At 39.7% G+C, this 22,916-nt stretch overlaps 1 protein-coding gene and 1 long non-coding RNA gene across 4 annotated transcripts in view; both read right to left on the reverse strand.

Moving 5' to 3' along the window:
• LOC125399742 (uncharacterized) overlaps window positions 1-22,916 on the reverse strand; it is a 71,984-nt gene that overhangs the window by 38,772 nt on the left and 10,296 nt on the right. For 2 of the 3 annotated variants that reach the window (XR_015737763.1, XR_015737764.1), the window contains exon 2: window positions 2,934-3,020. This is a non-coding gene — a long non-coding RNA (uncharacterized LOC125399742). Of the gene's footprint in view, window positions 1-2,933; window positions 3,021-4,179; window positions 4,308-22,916 lie in introns of those variants that run through there. The other variant, XR_015737762.1, reaches the window with a different exon arrangement.
• Angptl5 (angiopoietin like 5) lies at window positions 9,402-22,831 on the reverse strand. The gene is given in 9 exon segments (XM_087905107.1): window positions 9,402-10,278; window positions 10,281-10,373; window positions 13,447-13,491; window positions 13,494-13,604; window positions 15,695-15,817; window positions 17,511-17,609; window positions 20,528-20,558; window positions 20,560-20,622; window positions 22,817-22,831. Coding segments are annotated over 9 exon segments (771 nt in total). The 3' UTR covers window positions 9,402-10,087.

Here is a 22,916-nt window from a genome sequence, read left to right on the forward strand (position 1 = left end):
GAGATGCTGGCTTGAGTTTCATACAAGGTCATTGATTGAATTTTGGAATGGGATTGGACAGAATTTCCAACAGTTTCAGGAATGCCTCCAAACAAACTGCTGCCATTTTGTACTATGTATTTATACCTAGCAGCATTCTTGAGTTCCATGATTGTGAAACCAAGATACTAATCAGCTCTGAGGATGGTTGAAGATACTCTACAAATATTCGGTCAAGATTTAATTCTCTGTGTAAGTATAAAGAGCACATCATCTCATTGGTATTCAAAGTTGCCTTTCTTTAATAAATTACAAAGTGGTGAGTATGCTGAATAAGTGTTTCAAAATAAAATTCTCTAGGATTTATTATCAGTACATATTTAATTTTAATACAGATTATGTAAAAAGATTTCCAACTAAATTGGGTCATGATTACAATAAATTTAAGAATTGCCAGTCTAGACCAGGAGTCTACACCCTGGGCAACTGTATATCATGATCCGTACTTACATAGCCCTAAAGTACTTTTCCTACTTTTTCTCAGAGAACCAACTATGCTATAATTTTATCTATTTGTTTCCATTTTGTTTTTGGAGGGGGTTTTTGGTTTGTATTGGTTTGGTTTGGGTTTTTTGTTTTGTTTTTATTTGTCTTGTCTTGTTTTAAGCCAGGGTCTCACTCTCTAACCTAGGCTGGCCTAGAACTCAGTATATAATGATTCTATGGAATAGTCCTTTTTATACTGTAAAGATTTGTCACTTGAATTGGTTTAATAAAATGCTGACTGGCTGATAGCTAGGCAGGAAGTATAGGTGGCACAACCAAACTAAGGATGCTGAGATGAAGAAGGGTGGAGTCAGAGGAAATGTTAGCAGACACGGGGGAAGCAGGACATGTAAAAACTGAAGTCATGTGGCAGAGGGTAGATAAGGAATATGGGCTAATTTAAAATGTAAGAGTCATCTAGTTACAAGTCTGAGCTATCAGCCAAGCATTTACAATTAACATTAAGTTTCTTCATGGGTAGTAGCTGCCAGCACAGGAAAACTCCACCTGCATAATGATTCAAACAAAAGCTAAAATATAAAAATACTAATATTTCATAAATCTAACCAGTTAAAGAAAAAATCCACATTGCTTTTATCAGTCTCAAAGGTGCTCAGGAAGAGATGCCTGAACTTGAACCCAAAAAAAAGCACAGAATAAAGCTTGGGTGTGGCAGAATATCTTGCCAGCCTGGCACCAGAGGGATAGCAAACAACAACAACACCTCCCACTCCATTCCCCTCACCTGCAACTAGCCATAAACCCGCAATGGGCCATACCTAGCCTAGCTCCAGAGTTAGAACCCAACCCTAATCCATCCGTTATGTTACAGACACCTTTTGTTGCCCTATGCAAATCTTGTCCCATGGATATAAGGCATATGTAAAACTTGGTTAGGGAAAACCCAGAAAACCGTGATACTTCATGAATCAGGTATTTGCACTTGACAGAGTATCTCTGAAAGCTTCATTCAGGTTGTTTTGAGCATAGGAAAATCTACTGGCTGAAGTGTAAATATAGGGAAATGTAAGAATGCTGAAGAGCTAAGAGAAAGTGCTTCAGTCCACCAAGGCTGAGGACCCTTGTGACTGCTAAGGTTATGTTCATTCTCAACGTGTCTCTGAGTGTTCATTTCACAGACCTGTGTGAACGCACCCAGGCCATGATACCCGTGACACTTGGGGTTTGTAGGGCTGGAGTAAAAATGATTGCAACGGGAGTATCTGAATTATCACTAGGCAGAGGAGTAGGTCTGAGTGGTGGCTTTAGGAGCAAGGGGGAAAAAAGACTACGATGTTGTACACTTGGGCAAACCATGTGTAGTCTGTGTCCTGAAAACAAGACTTCAGAAGAGAAGTCTGAGTTCTGAGGAGCTGTGCTGTCTTCGTTAGCCCAGAACCTTTGAGGTCGGCAGTTACACTTTCCATCAACTTTCCACCAACCCCTCTTCAGCTCAGCAAACAGATCTCAGGCTTTTCCCTGGAGAAGATGGGTGAAAAGATGCTATAAACAAACCATACCTTAGCGACACAGGGACTTGAAGAGAACATATCTAATGAATGTATCATGAATCTAGATGCTGTAAGCTGTGAGGCTAACTCCAGAGTCTATAATAAGGATATAAAAGGAGCAGCGGGCTGCTTCCCACAGCCCGGCTTGCGGCTAGCTTTACCCAAAATAATTACATGGAAACTGTATTCTTTTAAACACTGCCTGGTCCATTATATCTAGCCTCTTCTTGGTTAACTCTCACATCTTAATTAGCCCATTTCTAATAATTTGTATTGCCACTTGACTGTGGCTTACCAGTATGAGTTTAATCAGTGTCCATCTCCAGCTGGAGCTCCATGGCATCTGCCTGACTCTAAGTCTTTCTCCCAGCATTCTGTTCTGTCTACTCTACCAACCTATGTTCTGACCTATTAGGCCAAGCAGTTTCTTTATTAATTAACCAATGAAAGCAACACATAGAAAGAAGACCCTCCTACATCATAAGGACAGATCTAGATGCTGTCATCTGTGAGGCTAATTCAGGAGTCTGTGATAAGGACAGATCTAGATGTTGTAAGCTGTGAAGCTAACTCAAGAATTTATAATAAGGACAGATCTAGATGCTGTCATCTGTGAGGCTAACTCAGGAGGCTATAAAAGGATGAATTATGAGAACCCATCTGTGAAGTAGTACATTCTTTAAATGTGCTAAGAAATAGTGGACCCCTTAATATGAACCTCCCCATGCACTACCCCAAACATTGTAAGCGAAGAAAACAGGTCCTACAAACCTGTAAAACATTGTAAGCAAAGAAAACAGTGAAAGGTCATAGTACTTATAATCTGACAGGAAGTCTTCAAGACTCCAGATGTACAAGGTCAAGAACTTCGAGTTAAAACACATACATGATACTCACAGAAATATTGATTGCTTTCACCCTCTTCCACTCTTCTCTCCAGCCTTGCTCTGCATGAGTCCAAGCCTTGTGTCATGGTTCTTTAATCTGTGAAGAACAAGGATGGATGAGCTACCCTCAAACACAAAGGCCACTGTTTACAAATTCAAATAACAATTGATAGACATGGACAGTTTTTCCATTTACATCACATCTGTTTTATTACTAAAGCAGGTGATCTCCCTGTGAAAGACTGAAGTGAAAATCCATGAAAGGAACTGTCAAGGAGGACCATCAGCCAAGAGTCACTTACAGGGAAAATCTAGTACCTAGGAGCTGCAAACCTTTTAGTTGAACACAGAGGAGTCCCAAGACTTCACATGTGAAACTTCTCAAGAATTAATAAGAATAGACCCATAGAAAAATTTCTCTGTCAGGGGTGACATTAACAAGGTGGGGAAGGGAGAGGCCAAGGTTGAGGAGATACCAATATAAACAGTTCTGTGACTCTTCAGAACCAGTTCTGTACAGTAGCAATACAATTCCAAAGATTCCTATCTGTACTCACCAGCATGTGTAACATGGAGGGCCAGCTTGTTGGGGTTTCTGTCCCGCCAGATACCCCACAGCTGACAAGCCCCAAAGAAAATCACACAGAGTCTACATTAGGTTATAAACTGATTGGCCCATTAGCTCAGTCTTCTTATTAGCTCTTGTAGCTTATATTAACCCATTGTTCTTATCTATGCTAGCCACACAGCTCGGTACCTTTCACAGCTGGGCAGGTTACATCTTGCTTCTTGGTGGTCTGGGCAAGAATGGGAGGAATGGGCCTTCCGAGCCTTCTCCTGTTCTCATTGCCCCGCCTCTACTTCCTGTCTGGTTGACCTGCCTATACTTCCTCCCTGGTCAATCAGCATTTTATTAAAATACATGATTGACAGAATACAGATAATTATCCCGCACCAAGCATGAGCGCCTTAAATAAGATTAGAACAGACCTAGGTCATAGAGTCTACTGACATTCAGAGAAGCTTATCTTTAAAATTATATAGACTGCCTACTGACTGCTTTTTAATGGCCAATAACTTGAAGCCAATTCTATTGGCCCTTATGGGAATCTGAAATACAAAACCTTCTGATAAAAGCATTTGCCACTATCAAGGAATATTCTCTAGAAAGTCACAGGCAGCTCTCTAAAATAGCCTACTGGATGTTTGTTGCAGGCATGTCTTTCCAAAGATACCACAAAGTCATAGCAACTAACCTTGAAAAGAGTCTGGATGTCTGTTATTTGCCTCCGGAGTTAAGTATATGATGTGCCACTCTCAGGGAACAGATGGGACCCCTTGTCTCTCTTGAAAAAAAAGAAGAAATTGGGCAAGAGGAACTTTGCTATGGAATAAGCCTTGAAATTTGGCCTAAGATGGACAAATTCTGACTTACTCTGGGATTCTCTGTCAAGATCCAATATATAAACATAGATAGAGGTATAGAGATCTTCCTTGTCCCATGAGCTTAATCTCTGATGGATTCTCTCAATTCCTCATCTTAAATCTAATCCAAGATTTGCCTAGATTTTCATTGTTATAAAATGATTATGATAATATCCTCTTTATAATGCATATGGATGATAGTGCCCCCTTTATAATGCATATGGACGACAGCATCCCCTTCATAATGCATAGTTTTGATAAAGGTTCATTAACTCTGTTCCTGTAACATGAAAGAAGATATAGACAGAAGTGAGAGGCCATGCTTGCATTCCAGTGAATGTTTATTGACCAAAACGGTGGAGCAGGATTGACTTACAGGCTCTGCTTTGCAAACCACTGATTTTATCTGTCCTTACTTCTAAACTTAGACCTGTCTGGACAACAATAGGTCTAGTGTTTTCATGCATATGTGTATGGAAGAAGACTGATAAAGTTCTTAACTCCCAGGCTATCAGCTACTCTGACACACCCTGGTGTTATTAAATCTATGGTGGTTATTACTTTGAGCTGTTTGTGGATTGCCTATACTTTTTGTAATAGCATATACATGCAACTATGAAATTACAATATCATTAAAGATAAATGTTTTCAGTAATGTGGCGGAATACAAGATTAACTCAAAAAAAAAATCAGAGTCCTCCTGTATATAAATGATAAATAGACCAAGAAAGAAATCAGAGAAACAGCATCCTTTACATTAGGCACAAATAAAAAATATTTTAGGGTAACTCTAACCAAACAAGTAAGTAAAAGACCTGTATGACAGGAGCTTTAAGTCTCTAAAGAAAGATATTGAAGAAGATAGCAGAAAATGGAAAGATCTTCCATGCTCTTGGATAGTTAGGAGCAACATAATAAAAATGGCAATCTTACCAAAAGCAATCTACAGATTCAATGTAATCCCCATCAAAATCCCAACACAATTCTTCACAGACCTTGAAAGAATAGTACTCAACTTCAGATAGAAAAATAAAAAAACTCAGGATAGCTAAAACAATTCTGTACAATAAAGGAACTTCTGGAGGCATCACCATCCCTGACTTCAAACTCTACTATAGAGCTACAGTAATAAAAACATCTTGGTATTGGCATAAAAACAGACAGGAATCAAATCAAGACACTGATATTAATCCACACACCTATGAACACCTGATCTTTTACTAAGAAGCCAAAATAGTACAATGGAAAAAAGAAAGCATCTTTAACAAATGGTGCTGGGATAGCTGGATGCCAACATGTAGAAGAACCAGAATAGATCCATATCTATTGCCATGCACAAAGCTCAAGTCCAAGTGGTCAAGGACCCCAACATAAATCGAGTTACACTGAAGATAACAGAAGAGAAAGTAGGAAGTGGCCTTGAATACATTGGCACAGCAAAAACAATTTGAAGAGAGGGGGGAGATAATATGTACGCAAAGGAGGTCAAGATCGTGATGGAGAATCTAGAGAGACAGCTGAACCGAGTTCGTGGAAACTCATGAACTCTAGATCAACAGCTGTGGAGCCTCCATGGGACCAAAGTAGGTCCTCCACATGTGGGAGACAGTGGTGAAACTTAGACTGTCTCAGGGACCCCTGGCAGTAGGACCAGGATCTATTCCTGGTGCATGAGTTAACTTGTTGAAGCCCATTCCCTATAGTGGGATGCCATGCTCAGCCTTAATGCAGGGGAGAGGGGCTTGGTCCTGCCCCAACTTAATGTGCCAGACTTTGTTGGCTCCCCATGGGAGCCCTTATCTGTTGGGAGGAGTGGATGGGGGTGGGCTAGGGGCAAGGTGAAGGAGGGTAGGAGGAGGGTTGGGATGGAGAACTGGTTGGAATGTAAAATGAAATTTTAAAAAATTGTTTTCCGAAGTTTTCTTTAAACATTATATAACCTTAACTAAAGTTTTTATTATGCCATTTATTGCCATTTCAGAAGCCTAGCCTCACTGAATAAAAATGCTTTAGTATTTCTGGAAAATTAAATGCCTGAAGTCCCTCCACAGCTGTTCAATGCATTACATTCCTTGGTGCCACATAGCAAATATTTGATTTCTTAAACCCAGCATTTACTGAAAACAACATCGCTACACTAAAATAGAAGTAGCCTTTTGCATTTTCGACATTATCAGTTTTTCTCATTTCTGCATCTGCAAACTTTCTGAGGTTTATTATTTTAATCTGAAGCACAGGTTCCATGACTCTGTCATGTCATTCCTCAGGTAGTGAGCCACTGTGAACACCAACGGCAAGCTTGGTTCAAGCTGATTCCAATCAACTGTTACATCACTGCATGCCTTTCTAAATCCTTCCTTTAGAACATCTTTTAAAAGTTGTTTCAGAAGTGACATAAGGATCAATTTGTTCTTTACACAGAAAATTTGATACAAGATAACATGGTGTGATGGGACACAGATTAGGACAGAACCAGACAGCATATGTGAGCAGCATTGCCCTCCTCACCAGCATTTCAGTGAAAAGGCCAAAAAGACAAGGCCTATCCTCGAGTTCCACATCACTAGCATGTAAGGGATATCATTGTGCGTCTACACAGTTTAACCACCTTTATCAGACTAACATCATAGAACTGAGATCCATGCATGATATGTCACAGTGTCAGATACCTAGCCCACATTAAATATCATCTCTGATCAGATATTCATAACCGTGTGTCTGGGATGTGATATTTGAAGAGATAGACAAACTGTTTCCCCAACTGCTCCTTCAGCAAGGTAGTCTACAAAGGTGTGGATTATCTCGTTTCCCAGCTTATGTGCGAATACTGGGTAAATACCAACAAAATAGATGTTGTGATAATTAATGACAAGTTAATTAACTGAGCAGTTATATTATGTCAAATGCTATTCTTGGCATGTGTGTGTTTTACAAGGAAGCTCTTAGCCTGTGACATCACATGAAAAGAACAGTTTGCCCTTTGCTGTCTTTCCTACTCTTCATCACCAACTGATTTCTGGCCTAGAATGTTTCCTGAATTGACTTTGTGGTATCATTACCTTCCGTTTCCTTAGAAACCACGGAGGAAACAGGATTTCTCCCAAGCACATCTAGACCAATGACTCATCATGCTCACCATGCACTTCACAGTGTATATCACTTGACTTAAAAAGAGCTAAGATCCAGATGTGGCTGCTATTGTTCTTTAAAAAGACATTATGATGCTGGGATGCCCCGGGCGGCCTGTGAGCCAGGCAGAGGCTGCCACCAGAGTAGTGCAGGGTGTCCGGGCAAGCGGCAGAGTCAGGCGGCTGGATGCGGTGGACAGGAGAGTAAATGGACATAAGGCTATACATAAAGCTAAACATTTATTATTTAGAGGAGGGGGAGATATTTATTACTTAAAAAGAGGAAATCAGAGAGACGTAAAGAGAAACATAGGGAGAGACAGAGACACATGTGTACACACCAAGAGACGGGGGGGGGACACACGAGACAACAGAGAGAGAGTGTTAAGATGGTGGCGAGAGGAGGTCAGAAGTCGCTGGGAGAGGGCGTGGTTAGTTCTTAAAGTTACCCCAAAGGAATAACAGCTGCTCATACCTATAACCTAGCACTCAAGAGGTTGAAGCAGGATTGCCCAAGTTCCGGGCCAGCCTGAGCTATATGGTGACTTCCAAGATAGTATGGGCCATATAATGAGTTCTAGAATGGCTGAGTTATCAAGTAAAGCTTTAAAATACATTAAAAATTGTAATTAGGGCTGGGTGGTAGTGGCAGATGTTTTTAATCCCAACACTTGAGAGGCAGAGGCACATTCATCCCTGTAAGTTCAAGGCCAGCCTGGTCTAGAGATCTATTTCCAGGACAGCTAGGGCTTGTTACATAGAGTAACCCTGTTTCAAAACAACTAATTAAAAAGATTTAAAAGAGTTTTAGAGTACAACTGATCAGGATATATGTACAGTAAATATACTGCAAATAAAAACAAAATTATTATTCATGATAAAATCAAAAACACTGATGACAATTTATGCTGGAGAGGTTGTGAGAAAAAGGGAACACTTCTGCATTGCTGGTGGGAATGTAAGCTGGTACAAACCCTTTGAATGTCAGTGTGGTGGCGATTTCTCAGAAAATTAGGAAACAACCTTCCTCAAGTCCCAGCAATACCACTTTTGGGTATATATCCAAAGGATGCTCAATCATACCACAAGGACATATGCTCAGTTATGTTCATAGAAGATTTGTTTGTCCTAGCCAGAACCTGAAAACAACCTAAATGCCCCTTGACTAGAGAATGAATAAGGAAAATGTGGTGCATTTACACAATGGAGTACTACACAGCAGAAAAAAATAATGACATCTTGAATTTTGCAGAAAAAATGGATGGAGCTAGAAAACATTTTGAGTGAGGTAACACAGACACAGAAAGACAATTATCACATGTACTCACTCATAGGTAGTTTTTAAACATAAATCAAAGAAAGCCAGTCTACAAACCACAATCCCAGAGAACTTAAGCAACAATAAAAACACTAAGAGAAACTTACATAGATCTAATCTACATGGGAAGTAGAAAGTAGAAAAAGACAAGGTCTCCTGAGTAAACTGGGAGCATGGGGACCTTGGGGGAGGGTTGAAGAGGGGAGGGAAGAGGCAAGGAGGGGAGCAGAGAAAAATGTAGAGCTCAATAAATATCAATAAGAAAAAAAAGAACAGATGGCAGACTGTCTGCTAGCATCCACAAAACCCTAGGTCGCATCTCTGCCGCTGCATAGAGCACACGTGGCGGCACGTGCCAGCAATCTCAGCACTCCGGAGTTACAGACAGAAGGACCCAAAGTTCAGAGTCATTCTCAGATACAAAGTAGGCCGACTTTGTTCCTCAAAGATCTGAGAAAACACTGGGTAACTCAGAAATGATTTATTTAATAAAAAATCTTCTAATACTGAAAGATCCCCGGTGTGGGGAGACTCTTACTCAAGTCTTGGGATAACACGACCCTCCCAGTAACTCACGAGAGACCGTCCTTGCTGCAATCACACGAGGTTTATTTGACAAGACAGGAACCAGTGCACTGGGGTCAAGACTCATAACCCACGCAGGGAAGGACTTCGACCCCAAGCATCTGGGAGAAGAAGTTTTTAAGGGAAGAAACCACAGCCCAGTAATCAGGAGGGCGTCATAGAAAATTCTGAAAATACCAGTGATGATCACAAGGGGGCAAATCCCTGTTTCAAGATCAGTTAGTTCCTGAAACAGAGTATTCCAAAAATACCAATGATAATCACAAGGGGTCAACTTCCTGTTTCTCGAGATTTTTCTCAAGATTACAATCTAACTTTATCTTCAGCTAGCTCCTGAAACAGAGTCACTGAACCTGCTAATCCTAGATTTCTGATTCTTTCCTCCCTGCTTAGATTTTTGGCTCTATTTATTCCTGCTAGGGGGATCTGGATTTATTCAGGTCTTTCAATACATGTTTATAAAAAAACACTATGAATCTTGCAAACAATCACAAAATGCTAATTAGCCAATTAAAAAACATACCTTGATGAGCCGTGATTGCTTTTATAAGTGCTGCAAAGCTGAAGTTTACTAACTAAACCCATAACACTAAGATGGCATCTCTATTCAATTCAATTTTGGCTAATATGTTAAACTCAAAGTAAAAAACTATGTAAAAAAAAAAGTTAACACGTTTTCAAAATTAACTATGGAAATTGTGCTACAGTTTAAAATAAGACTACTAAAATAGGGTTGTAAGTCCTTCTAGTCTTCACTGAAGCGGATCTAATATTGACAGCAGAACTGGTTTTGGTCCATGTACCCTACTGAGTCCCAGCTGCACGCTGGATGCCATTTGGGTTCGTGAGACCGCACTGGTTGAACCGCCAGCCAGTGTTGTTATGGAGGTGACTGACTGACAAGCAGGGCGGCACCCATCATTAGCCACATCTGAGGTGCTGGAAGGCATTGTATTCTGGTTATCATCTTCCCTGAAGCCCCGGAATGCAGCACCTGCATAAAACGGATTATTTAAAAACAAAATGAATTCAGAAAATTTTTATTTCAATTATTATCATCTAGTTATACAGAAATACTGAATCTAGAAACAGAATCAATTGGGTTTTTTTTTTTTTGCACTATTTGTCCTGTGAAAATCTCTCTCACACAATGTGTCAAACCTTACAAAGCATTAACAGTGTCTTTAAATACACAGACTAACCAGCATGGAAGCTTGGCTATATAAAATCAGATTATGGTACATGTACCTGTAATACTTGAAAGTGATCTGAACGGTGACTGATAATTTAAAAAAAAAAAAACAAATAAAACAACTTACACACTATGTTTTTTTTTTTTTACATAATGGGTTTTTAGCATTCTTTTTACTTTTTTATGTGTATAACTGTTTGGCCTGCATATACGTGCACCACATGCATGGAGTGCTCACAGGGGCTAGAGAGTATGTTGGATCCCCTGGAACTGGAATACCAGACAGTTGTGAGCCCCATGTGAGTGCTGGGCTTTGAACCTGTTCCTTTGGAAGGATGGCAAATATTCTTAACCAGTGAGTCATCTTTTCATCCCCTTCATGGTAGATTTTCATTTTAGAAAAACAATTATGGATGAAGGTGAAGCATTTACCCTTGAGAATATTAGATTTGTAACTGCAACATAATTTGCTTTCATTTGGAGATATAATGTTCCTGTAGCATGCCCAGGGTGCTCATGAAAATTCTTATGTGCTATTGAGTTGTGCTATCCCCCATGGCTCTTCACATCTGTGTAGACTGATCATTTTTAAGGAGCTTACACGGAACACTGTGTGACTATCATGCCTGATATTCACCAGATCCTTCAAGGATAAAGCTTCTTGGCTGAGACATTCCAGCTAGTAATTAAATTGCAGGCTCAGGAACTATATTATGCTTTATACAGTTACATGAAGTTAAAAGATTCTTATCAAACGCATACCTACATTTAACCTCCATGAAATTTTTGATTAATATGTTCAGCAAAAAGAGAAGCTATGTGAAGTATCTAGAAAGCCAAGACCTACAGTTGTTCATTTTGCTTTGAATGTTTGGAATCTCTTGAGGTAAATATTTTGTGGAGCCTGAAGCACTTCAATAGTAAGATATATCTCAAACCCAACTCTACTGGCCAGTGAAGTCCCTGACTCCGCATATTATGGCACACAAAGACACTGACTGAAGTATTGCATCTGCAAATGCAATATAATTTTCAGCACCTATGCTGTGCAGGTCCTTTCAAAAGTTCACCCAATGGGGTCGGAAAAATGACTCAATAGGCAAAAGCATTACTGTCAAGTCTGATGACCAGATTCAATCTCCAGAACTAACATACTGGCAAAAGAGAACTGTCTGTCTAAGGTTCCTCTGACCTAAACACATACCTTTACCTTTTGACTCATTAGTTAGGCTAGGCTAGCTAACCAATGGGCTTCAAGGATCTGCCTGTCCATAATGCTCCAAGTTTGTACTGTAATACACAGTTTTTTCCATGGGTTCTGGGAACCTGAACTCAGGTCCTTGTGCCTCTGTAGTGGATACTTAACTGACTGAGCCATCTCCCTAGCCCTTTTCTACTTCTAATGAAACAATGGTCTTGCTCAAATGCTCAAGTTCATATTTATATTTTCTCCAAGCTCAATGTCAAATTTGTGTCTGATAATATTTTATCTGCATATCTGTCTACACTGTACCTTTTCTTTTCCTTAACTTAAATATATAATTTGATCAACAATTGAAAGCTACTTAATAACCATGGGAAATTTAAGAGCTCTATAATGAAAATAAAATATCCTCTAACAGAAGCATAACCACCTTTTGGAGACCTCCACATAAGCTTCCTGACATGGGATACTCCATGCTGAAGCAATTCTTTGCACTTTTGGAAGTAAAGCACTGAAACTTTGTGTGTGTGTGTGTGTGTGTGTGTGTGTGTGTGTGTGTACGTATACATATACATACACACACACACACACATATATATATATATGGATACACACACACATGCACACACACACACATTCACATCCCTTTAAACTTTCCATATCAATCAAGACTTGAATTTCAGCTTTCACCTAATATGCCATGAATTCCAGGCACACCAAGCAGCCCCCTGCTGGCCATCTCCTCTTCTATGCTGTGACACAAGCTGCCCCATTTGCGAACGTTCGCTTGCCAAAAGCCCATCCTTCCTTTCACTGAGTCTGTAGTTCTCAGGATGCCAGCACATCCATCTGGTCTGAAGCAGTCACACTTGATTATACAGGATATATATTTTCAAGAGGCTTTAACATTCGCCTAATTTTGAAACCTACCCATTCTCCCATAAAAAAAAAAAAATCTCTTGGTAGCAATCATTCTCACGTTCTCTTTAAACCTAAAGGCCTATCCGTCTTTTGTGCTTTCAGGGTCATTGTATTGCAACTGTACCGAGACTAGTTGGCAGCCAAGGGATATATAGCTATTACGAATTTCTAGCATTAATATATAGAACTAACAAGTACACCACCAGAAAGAAACAGGTGAGTGGAGTTTAGTATTTCTTCACTCAACTGTCTTTAAAAACTCAGCTCCAAAATACAAACTTATGATCAAGTACTCTGAAGTTCTAGTGAGTTAAATTTTTGGAAATCCATTGAAGGGAAAATGAAAAGAACATGTTTTGGTATCTTTGTGGACTAGGATTGGGTGGAAGAGGTGTGATCCACAGGAGGTCTTGGGCCGGACACTTCCCATTTCAGGTTTCTTTACTGACAGGATTGGAAGCTTTTACTTCCTAGGCATGAAAATAGGATGCTGCTTACCCAGCCTGTCCCAGGGTCTCCATCCATGAGAACACTAGGGTTACAGCATTTGCTTTAAGGGATGTGAAATCTGACCTAAGGTCGTTAAGCAAAGTGTTCACAATGGAGTTTCTGACTTACACGTTGATCTCTAATCTACAGTCATCGCTGTATGTCATCATCATATGTCCTGCGTGATGGCTCTCTTTATGTAAAACTGGGCAAGGGATAGATAGCTCGTTTTTTGTGTCATTTTAGTAATTAAAAACTTACCAGTATTTCCTGAATGTCGTACTAAACGTATTTTAAAAAATTGTGCTCATCTTCTAACCAAAAATTGTCATATGAAGCATAAGCCACATGAAACACAAAACTGGAATCTTTCTGGTTTACTATGTAAAAACTCTTCTTCAGTCCTAGCCAAAATTCTCCTATAAAAGAAATGCTTTGTTTTAAGACATTTAGTTCAAATGAGAACATTTGTGACTGTTGATGTCATTCAGCATTTTTATAACTGAGGAGACTCATCCATCACCAGGACTCTGGACTGGTGTGGCTCAGCTCATCCATCAGCTATTATTTAACTTTGCTATGGGACAATGGTTTGTACCCTGTCACTTGTATTTTAAATAAACGCTGATTGGCCAGTACTCATGCAGGAAGTACAGGCAGGGTAACCAGGCAGGAATTAGAGTTGGGGCGATGAGAATTCTGTGAAGAGGAAAGATTCAATTTGAAGCTGTCACCCAGACACAAAGGAAACCAGACACAGAGCAAGCAACATGTAACTGTCGCGCCGAAAGAGGTACCAAGCCACGTGGCTAACACAGACAAGATTATAAGAGTTAGTAAGAAGGCTGAGCTAATAGGCCAATCAGATGATAATTAATGTCGGCCTCTGTGTGTTTCTTTGGGACTGAATGACTGCAAAGAAACCTCTGTCAACAGAAATCGCGGTCCACATAACTTACTTATTTTGTTAATTCATTAACCTGAACAGAACCAAATTGTTTCATTTCTATCTCCCCAAATTCAACTTAAAAGTGTATTTAAAGACTAAATAAAAAGTCAAGATTTACCTTTACGGCATGTCAACAGAAAACTTGTTGAAGTCTTACGTCAACTAACAAATGATGTGACCCAGTGAAAGTAGGAGTTTTAATCGCAAATCAGCTGCTCCTTAAGAAACATTTCCTGAAAGCACTCAGCTGAAATTGCTTTTTCTGCCTTGGAAAATCCTTATAAATAAGCATTTCTTTGTTTAAAAGCAGCTTGCCATTAATCTATGAATGGAAACAAAATGTAGCCGTACTGAAGCTTCCCCAGATTTAGAGTCGATATTTCAAAGACAACCATAGATCCAAGGTGGATGATATTAACAGACTCTCTAACTTGTTCAATGTTACTGCAAGCACTCTTAGCCCCTGACTTTCTATCTTTCCATATCCACAATGTGGACTGAATGTGGACATTCTTAGCTACAACCTACTTAAATTATGAAATTACAGGGTATAAAATTTCAGAGGGTTAGAAGATAACGAGACAGACAGTATTGAAACTCAGAAAGCTATGGCTAGTATATAAAGTTCTTTTCCATGGATATTTTAGCTACCACCCTGTTGGAACTGAAAAGAATAAGTAGAAGAAAAAGTGGACACATTGCAGGATGGGTTTCTCCAGGAACTTTTAGTTTCATGGTCTTTGTATATCTTAAGCTTCTTTCAGTTTTACTCCAATCTCATATTTAAGCATTACCAGCACATTTTATTAGATATCCAACATATTTTAATTCTATTAAATATAAAACAGTCTCAGTTTGCACAAACAGTATATGGTATAGAACTTCTTAGTCAAAACTCTCTTCCAATTTAGAGAATAGTAATGTACATCATAGTTTTGCAAAATTACATTCAATTTAAAGACTTTGACTTTAATGGTCATATACCTTGATTCTATCTGTATTTCATTGTATTTTAAGTCTATGACAACCCTGCCTCTTTTTTTTTTCTTTCCTCATCCCACAAGCAATTGGGAAGCACCTATCAACTACTGCTAGGTACAGATAACAAACATCCAGAGGAGAATTTTCACTCAAATTATATTTCAATTCATCTTTAAAAAATTCTAGCTCATTTTTAAAATGTGTGTTTACAGGTGTTTTTGCATGCATGTGGACACCTTGTGTGTATTTGGGCTCATGATAACCAGAAGAAGATTTTCGATTCCATGGAACAGGAGTTACAGACAGTGTTATCTGCCATGTGGTACCCGGAAACTGAACCCAGGTCCACTGGAGAAGGAGCCAGTATTCTTAATTGCTAAGACATGTCTCCAGTCCAGATTTCTAGGTCTTAACTGAAAACAGTTTTTAAAAATAATTTGGCATAAGAAAGTAGAATTTAACTCATATTTTTACATTCACATAGACTTACCCACTCTTGATTTGACTAATGCTGGTGCAGTTCAGACTTATCACACCAGAAAGAAAGAGAAAAGAAAGCACAGATACATAAAATTTGACCTAAAAGGTCTCCAAGTCCATCCAGGTAATCACACCATGGCCTCTGGAAGCCAACTGCCCCATCGAGCCTTTTCTGAACTGCTGTCCATCCTCCTCCTCTGAAATCCATGCCATACATTACCTAAAATGGGCCCAGAAAATGCCAAAATAATATACCATTGTCTTCATTATTTGCCATTATAGAACTCCTCCCTAATCCTATAGAAAAATAAATACAAGAAAGTTTTCATTCTCATAAATGCATTCAAGTTTTTTATTGAGCTATATATTTTTCTTTGATCCCCTCCCTTCCTTTCCCCTCCCCTTCTACCCTCTCCCATGGTCCCCATGCTCCCAGTTTACTCAGGAGAGATTGTCTTTTTCTACTTCCCATATAGATTAGATCCTCTCTGGCAATACTTCCACTTACACAAACCCATGATTGACCTAACTGGAGCCTGTATAAGATTTTTAAGACACAACTGTCTGCAATATTTTAAGGTTATCATGTAATTCCTCAACTCAACATTTTCCCCCAGTTCAGGGGTAACAGCGCTGACACGCAATAGCAGAAATTGATGGCTTAATCAATGACTTTGTTCTTTGGATTATAATGCTGGTTTTTTAGTGTTAGAAATGTCTGCCTGCCTCTGGTTTCTCTTTTCCCCCACAAACTGGAGTTCAGATTGCTATTTCAATACTGAGCCATGAGCTGTGGCCACTCAGCAGGTGTTCACAGGGGCCTCTGTTGAAACTGTGACATGGACCTGTCTGGGGCCCACAGAAACAACAGGGGAAGAAATCAAAGTGATCCACTCTACGAGAGACTTCCCACACAGAGTCAGGAAAAAAAAGAAATAAAAAACCAATGTGAAGGAAGTTCAGGCACCACACTTTTCACAGAAGAGGTAATTATGCAACCCACTCCTCGCAAAGTTAGAATTCTTTTTCCTTCTACCGCTGTTCAGATCCAGTTTGGGATGTGTAGGCAAAGAGACTTAGATAGTTTTTAAATTATTTCCCACGTAAGTCCTAACTTCTTGACATCTTGTCAATAAATTTCAAGAGAAATCATGGTACTAATTCTAAGAACAGAAACTCTTTGCATCTACTTAGAAAGAAAGGTGGTTGTTGTGTAATATAAACTATTGATAAACTTTAAAGATCATAAATTTTTTTATACACTGAGAAAGTACCCAGAAAAAAATACGTATACACACACATATCCTTTCTGTCCATAAGCACTGTGTGCAGTAGGTACCTACTAGAAATACAAGCAGACAAGTACTAAGGATAGACAAAGCATAATTCTTATTATTCAAATTAAGCATTGATCAGTTTATCAGTCTTCCTTATATCCAAGTAAAAGACTTTTTCTATTAATTTCTTTTTAAATTTTTGAAGCAAAGTCTCGCACTGTTAAATAATGTATCATCAAAAGAAAGTATAGGCACATGTAGGAATCAGAGTAAGAGTACTTCAGTAAGACTCATATCATCACACATCATTATCACACATTATTGTCTAGTCTCCATTAAATTAAATTAAAGCAAGAATTTATATTGCACAGCTCTGCCCATAAGGATAATATAAAACTTTGCAGCAAATGGATTTACTTTAAATGGTATAACTATGGACACTCAGGAAACTGAAATTCATGGTCTGAGTAGAAGATGTAAAGGAAACCGACCTTGTCGAGTTGTAAATTTTGCTAATTTATTTAAAATTTTCAAGACAAAATTATGCTTAAAGTAAAATAAAAATAATGGTAATTTCAATATTTATTAAGTTAGCTTGATGTTTACTTTATTCTGTATAATAAGGGAAAACTTTATCTCAAATGGGTAGCTAGATCCTTCTAGAAAGATTATATATAAACCACTAGGGGTTTTGGTGACAGAGCTAATTGAATCTTTAATATCAGTGCAGCCCAAACCTAGGGAAAAAATTACTCATTTAGTGCATGTTCAAGCACACCTAAAACAATGAGATAACGACAGAGAATTGATGATGCTGTCTGAAACTGTTCCTACAGCTACTATCAGTGATGCCATACCTTTCCTATATAAGAAACAAAACATTGCCACAGTTTTAGAACTCAGGAGAAAACCTATGAAAGAACAGAAATGAAAGAATTTGAGTTGCAGTTAAGCCCTCACAAATACCATTCCTTTTGGTCATTAGTGTTTAAAGTCTCATATTGTGGGTCAGAGTGATGGCTTAACAATTAAGTGATTGTTGCTTAAATTTTAGTCTCATTTTGTGGGGTCAGAAAGAAAACTTAAAAATTAAGAGCCCAAGTACTCTTGCAGAGAGCTCAGGTTATGTTCTCAGCACCCACATAGTGGCTCACAACTGTCTGCAACTTTAGTTCCAGGGGATCTCTGCATACATATGTGCACATAAACTCACACGGGTTCACACACATACACATGAGTAAAAGTAAAACAAATCTTTAAAGTCTCATTTGGGATCAACCCTTACTCATTGTATAATTATGCATTTTCTTTTCCAAGGAATCTATGATAACCCAAGTTTATCTTTAATATATAAAAGATGGGTAGAAAGGAGAAAACTTAAGGAAATAAGTAGGCTAACTGTGATTAACACATCCTTGACTACTTTATTCCAAACTTCAGACTGTAGTATGTTGAAGACATCAATGCCAATAAGCAGGAGGGAAGTAGAAATTGCTTTCTTCACTAACAAGAAACAAAGCAAGGCTAGTGTGTACCCTTTCTACAAAGGTTAAAGCTGCAGCCCTTGCCACCCACAAAGGCCTCAGCTCCACAGAGAACTGTAAATCACATATGTGATACCAATGTGCCGAGGAGTACTACATTCTATTTGGAGATATTCTAGTGTACATTTTTAAGTGTAATTACATAACTCCAACCCTGTGATTCCAGTTACTCAGGAAACTGAGGCAGGAAATTTTGCCCTGACTACATAGTTCAAAGCAGCCTGAGCAACTTAATAAGACCCTGTATCAGAACAAGAAGTTGGGGGTAACATTCTCATAGATCACTTGCCCACCACGCATGTAGCTTAAGTTCAGTCACAAATAGCACCTCCCAAAGCAAGTTTCAGGGCATCACGCACTCAGGTGACTGTTATTACTTCCTAGCTAAGAACTACTGACTAACTGGAAGCCTTAGAATGCTTGCCTAATGTAGGAAAAATAGCACGACTCACCGTGTCATAGTGGTGGGTTTTTTTGTTTGTTTGTTTTTGGAGGTTTGAAAGGCAAGCATGTAGCACAGAGCTTACCACACATTAATCTGTAGAAAACAACTCAACAAAAAGGCTAAGTATAAAAACTTGTTCAGCTTCCCTTTGTTTCTGGGGTAGTTTTGGGGTTTGCATTGTGAAATGAGAGGAAACATTCTTCGAAGGGAGCTCCGCTCAGAGTGTGGCGGAAGTAGTCCACAGTGAAGGGCTGGCCTACAGCAGAGCATCGCCTCGTTCGTCATCATCGGTCGGCAAGCGTGAGCCAGCTTCCTGGGCTTCTCGGGTTGTGTCTGCACCTGAGGCTGGGAGCGTCAGAGGAGCTCTATGCTGCTCTTGCTGTGTATCGCAGGATAATTCAGAAGGTTTTGTGATTTACTCGCCAGCCCTGCACAGCAATTCTGTAAGACTTGCAGAGTTTAACATTCACAGCCAACTTGGCTGGCTTTAGAGTCACCTGAGACAAACACCTAGGGCTGTGTCCATGAGATGCTCTCCAGAAAAGTTTAGCTGAGAACGGAAGATGCAACTTGATTGTGGGAGGCACAGAGTCCATGGACTGAGGTGCAAGACTGAATTAAAGGGAGAACGTGAGCTGAGCCCCAGTACTCATCTCTCTCTGATTCCTGACTGCAGATAGAGTGAGCAGCTGCCTCCCTCTCCTGCCGCCACGCCTTCCCCACAGTGCTGGGGTGTATGCTCCTTCTTCTGTCGCCATGCCTCCCCCACAGTGCTGGGGTTTAAGCTCCCTCAGGCCTCCCCCACAGTGCTGGGGTGTATGTTGAAACTGTGAGCCCCATGAAACTCCCGCTTTGAGATGCTGTTTATCTGGTACTGGAGACCCACAAGAAAAGACAGATAAGGGTTTCAACTTCCTGAGGAGGAAACTAGCAGCTTGAAGGTTAAGGACCAGCCTGCCACTGGATTCCATGCCTTGCTACACCTCGCCCTTTCACTCAGAAGAGGATGAGACAATAAGTCTTTTTAAAGTAACACATGACAGTGCCTGTCTTCATAAAGGAACCAGGAGATGCCCAATTCCTGTCTGTTCCCTCCCACTTCAGAGAAAAAACTTAGGATCACATCTTTGAGCCTCAGTAATATTTATTTGCTTGGAATTTTTATGTGAATTCATATTTGTAAGATTTACACAGCACTTTCTTAGAAGCACATAGGAATAAATGTTATATTTTAGTGCAAAAAAGTTAATTTGGTATTTATCTATATATTAAATTTCTTCTTTCTTTAAAATGTTATATCTCACTTTGAAACATCAAAAAAAAAACACTTTTCACAGATTAGGTAGGGACTCTGGAAGCCTCTTCTTTGTGAAGAGTAATTAGCAATAAAATGCCAGGGCAGGATGCTCAGAACATGGCACCTAAGGTTACTTGATGGTCAACAGATTCTTGATATCATTTTACACCATGGCTTCCAGACAGTGGAAAAGTCCTCCAGCTTCTGAAGGAACACGTGCTGTAACTGTCTGGATAGCAGGGAACAGTCCTCCAGACTGCTAGGAAACGGGGAGCACTGCAGTCGAAACCTCCTGCTGCACCACGCTGCCCAGAAAATCCTGAGTAGTAAAACAGGAGTGTGCAGATACTGAAATGCCAGCATTCTCACCATGTGACTGCATGGGCTGGCAGTAAAAAACAGTCCAGCTGTTGGCTAAAATCCTCTGTGGTCAAAAGGGGAATTTGATTCATGAGCTCATTAACCTAAACGCAGACACACGAGACAAGGTTATATTAGCTAAATTATATGGATGCTGTCTCTAGGCCTCTCTAGGCCAGAAGGATGCCTTCTCCACTAGATTGGATTCTTACTGTTCTAACACAATAAAAGCATAAACAGCATTCATTCCACCCAGCAGCATCTCCTAAGAGCTAGTTCTGTCTGTCATGACTTCTGTGTTGTCTGTCCCTGCAGCTCTGCTCTCACTGTTCTGAAGGCACTGGTGCCTTCCTCACTGCCTCCCTTGGCTCTTCCCTAATCATCTTCCACACCAGCTGCTAAGGGAATGATGACATTTCCTCACTCGCACACTTCAGTGGCTCATGCTGTAGCAAGATTTAGTTCCTAAAGAGTCAATGCAATACCCATAAAAATGCCAGCAAAATTCTTCAAAGACCTTGAAAGACTGGTACTCAACTTCATATGGAAAAGCAAAAAACTTAGAATAGCCAAAACAATCCTGTACAATAAAAGAACTTCTGGAGGCATCACAATACCTAACTTAAAACTATACTACAGAGCTACAGCACTGAAAACAGCCTGGTACTGGCATAAGAACAAACAGGAGGATCAATGGAACAGAATAGAAGATCCGGCTATCAACACACACATCTTCAAACACCTGATTTTTGACAAAGAAGCAAAAAATATCAAATGGAAAAAAGAAAGCATATTTAACAAGTGATGCTGGCATAACTGGATATCAACATGTAGAAGAATGAAAATAGACCCATATCTATCACCATGCACAAAACTCAAGTCCAAATGGATCACAGACCTCAACATAAAGCCAGCCACACGGAATCTTACAGAAGAGAAAGTGGGAAGTACACTTCAACGCATTGGCACAGGGAACCACTTCCTAAATATAACCTCAGCAGCACAGACATTGAGAGAAACAATTAATAAATGGGACCTCCTAAAACTGAAAAGCTTCTATAAAGCAAAGGCCACGGTCAACAAGACAAAACGACAGCCTACAGAATGGGAAAAGATCTTCATTACCCCCACATCAGACAGAGGTCTGTTCTCCAGAATATACAAAGAACTCAAGAAATTGGCCATCAAAAGAACAAATAATCCAATAAAAAAAAAATGGAGTACAGACCTAAACAGCGAACTCTCAACAGAGGAATCTAAAATGACTGAAAGACACTTAAGGAAATGCTCAACATCCTTAGTCATCAGAGAAATGCAAATCAAAATAACTCTGAGATTCCATCTTATACCTGTAAGAATGGCCAAAATCAAAAACACTGATGACAATTTATGCTGAAGAGGCCGTGGGGAAAAGGGAACACTTCTGCATTGCTGGTGGGAATACAAGCTGGTACAAACCCCTTGGATGTCAGTGTGGTGATTTCTCAGAAAATTAGGAAACAATCTTCCTCAAGACCCACTAATACCACTTTTGGGTATATATCCAAAGGATGTTCAATCATGCCACAAGGACACGTGTTCAGCTATGTTCATAGCAGCTTTGTCTGTCATTGCCAGAACCTGGAAACAACCTAAATGTCCCCCGACTGGAGAATGGATAAGGAAAATGTGGTGCATTTACACAATGGAGTACTACACAGCAGAAAAAAATAACATCTTGGATTTTGCAGGAAAATGGGTGGAGCTAGAAAAGATTATTTTGAGCAAGGTAACCCAGGCACAGAAAGACAATTATCATATATACTCACTCATAGGCGGTTTTTAAACATAAAGCAAAGAAAACCAGCCTACAAACCACAATCCCTGTGGATTGCCACCTGAGGAGGTGGCAGGTGGTAGGGAGGTAGCAGTGGGTTAACCAAAATTAAGGATATATGAGAAGGCTTTTGGAAACCCACTACTTTGTAAGCCAATTTAGAAAAACATTTAAAAGGGAGAGTTTAGTCAAATCTACCTTCAATGTGTAAATAAATGGGTTAGTAAATGAAAATCTCAAAGCTAGCTATGGGCTACTTCCTATCAGTTACTGGTGTGGTAGCCTGAGAAGCCACCAAAACAATGTAGGTTAGTGTCATTGCTCTTTGTTTCTCACTAAAACTAGACAATAAAACCCTATTGTGAACAACACAAGGCACAGTCAAGTTGGAATTGACCTGGAAATGTCGTCCTTACTGGCTAGACATCAGTACTGGAAGATGCTGCTGTGCACTCCACTAGGACAGAAAAGTCTTCACTTACCCAGGGGTGTAACATGAGGGCCAGCTTGTTGGGGTTTCTGTCCCGCCCAGTACCCCAACAAGCCAGCAAGTCCCAAGGAAAATCACACGGAGTCTATATC

The sequence above is a fragment of the Myodes glareolus genome, chromosome 4, assembly GCF_982192425.1.
Source record: "Myodes glareolus chromosome 4, mMyoGla1.1, whole genome shotgun sequence".
NCBI classification, from domain to species: domain Eukaryota; kingdom Metazoa; phylum Chordata; class Mammalia; order Rodentia; family Cricetidae; genus Myodes; species Myodes glareolus.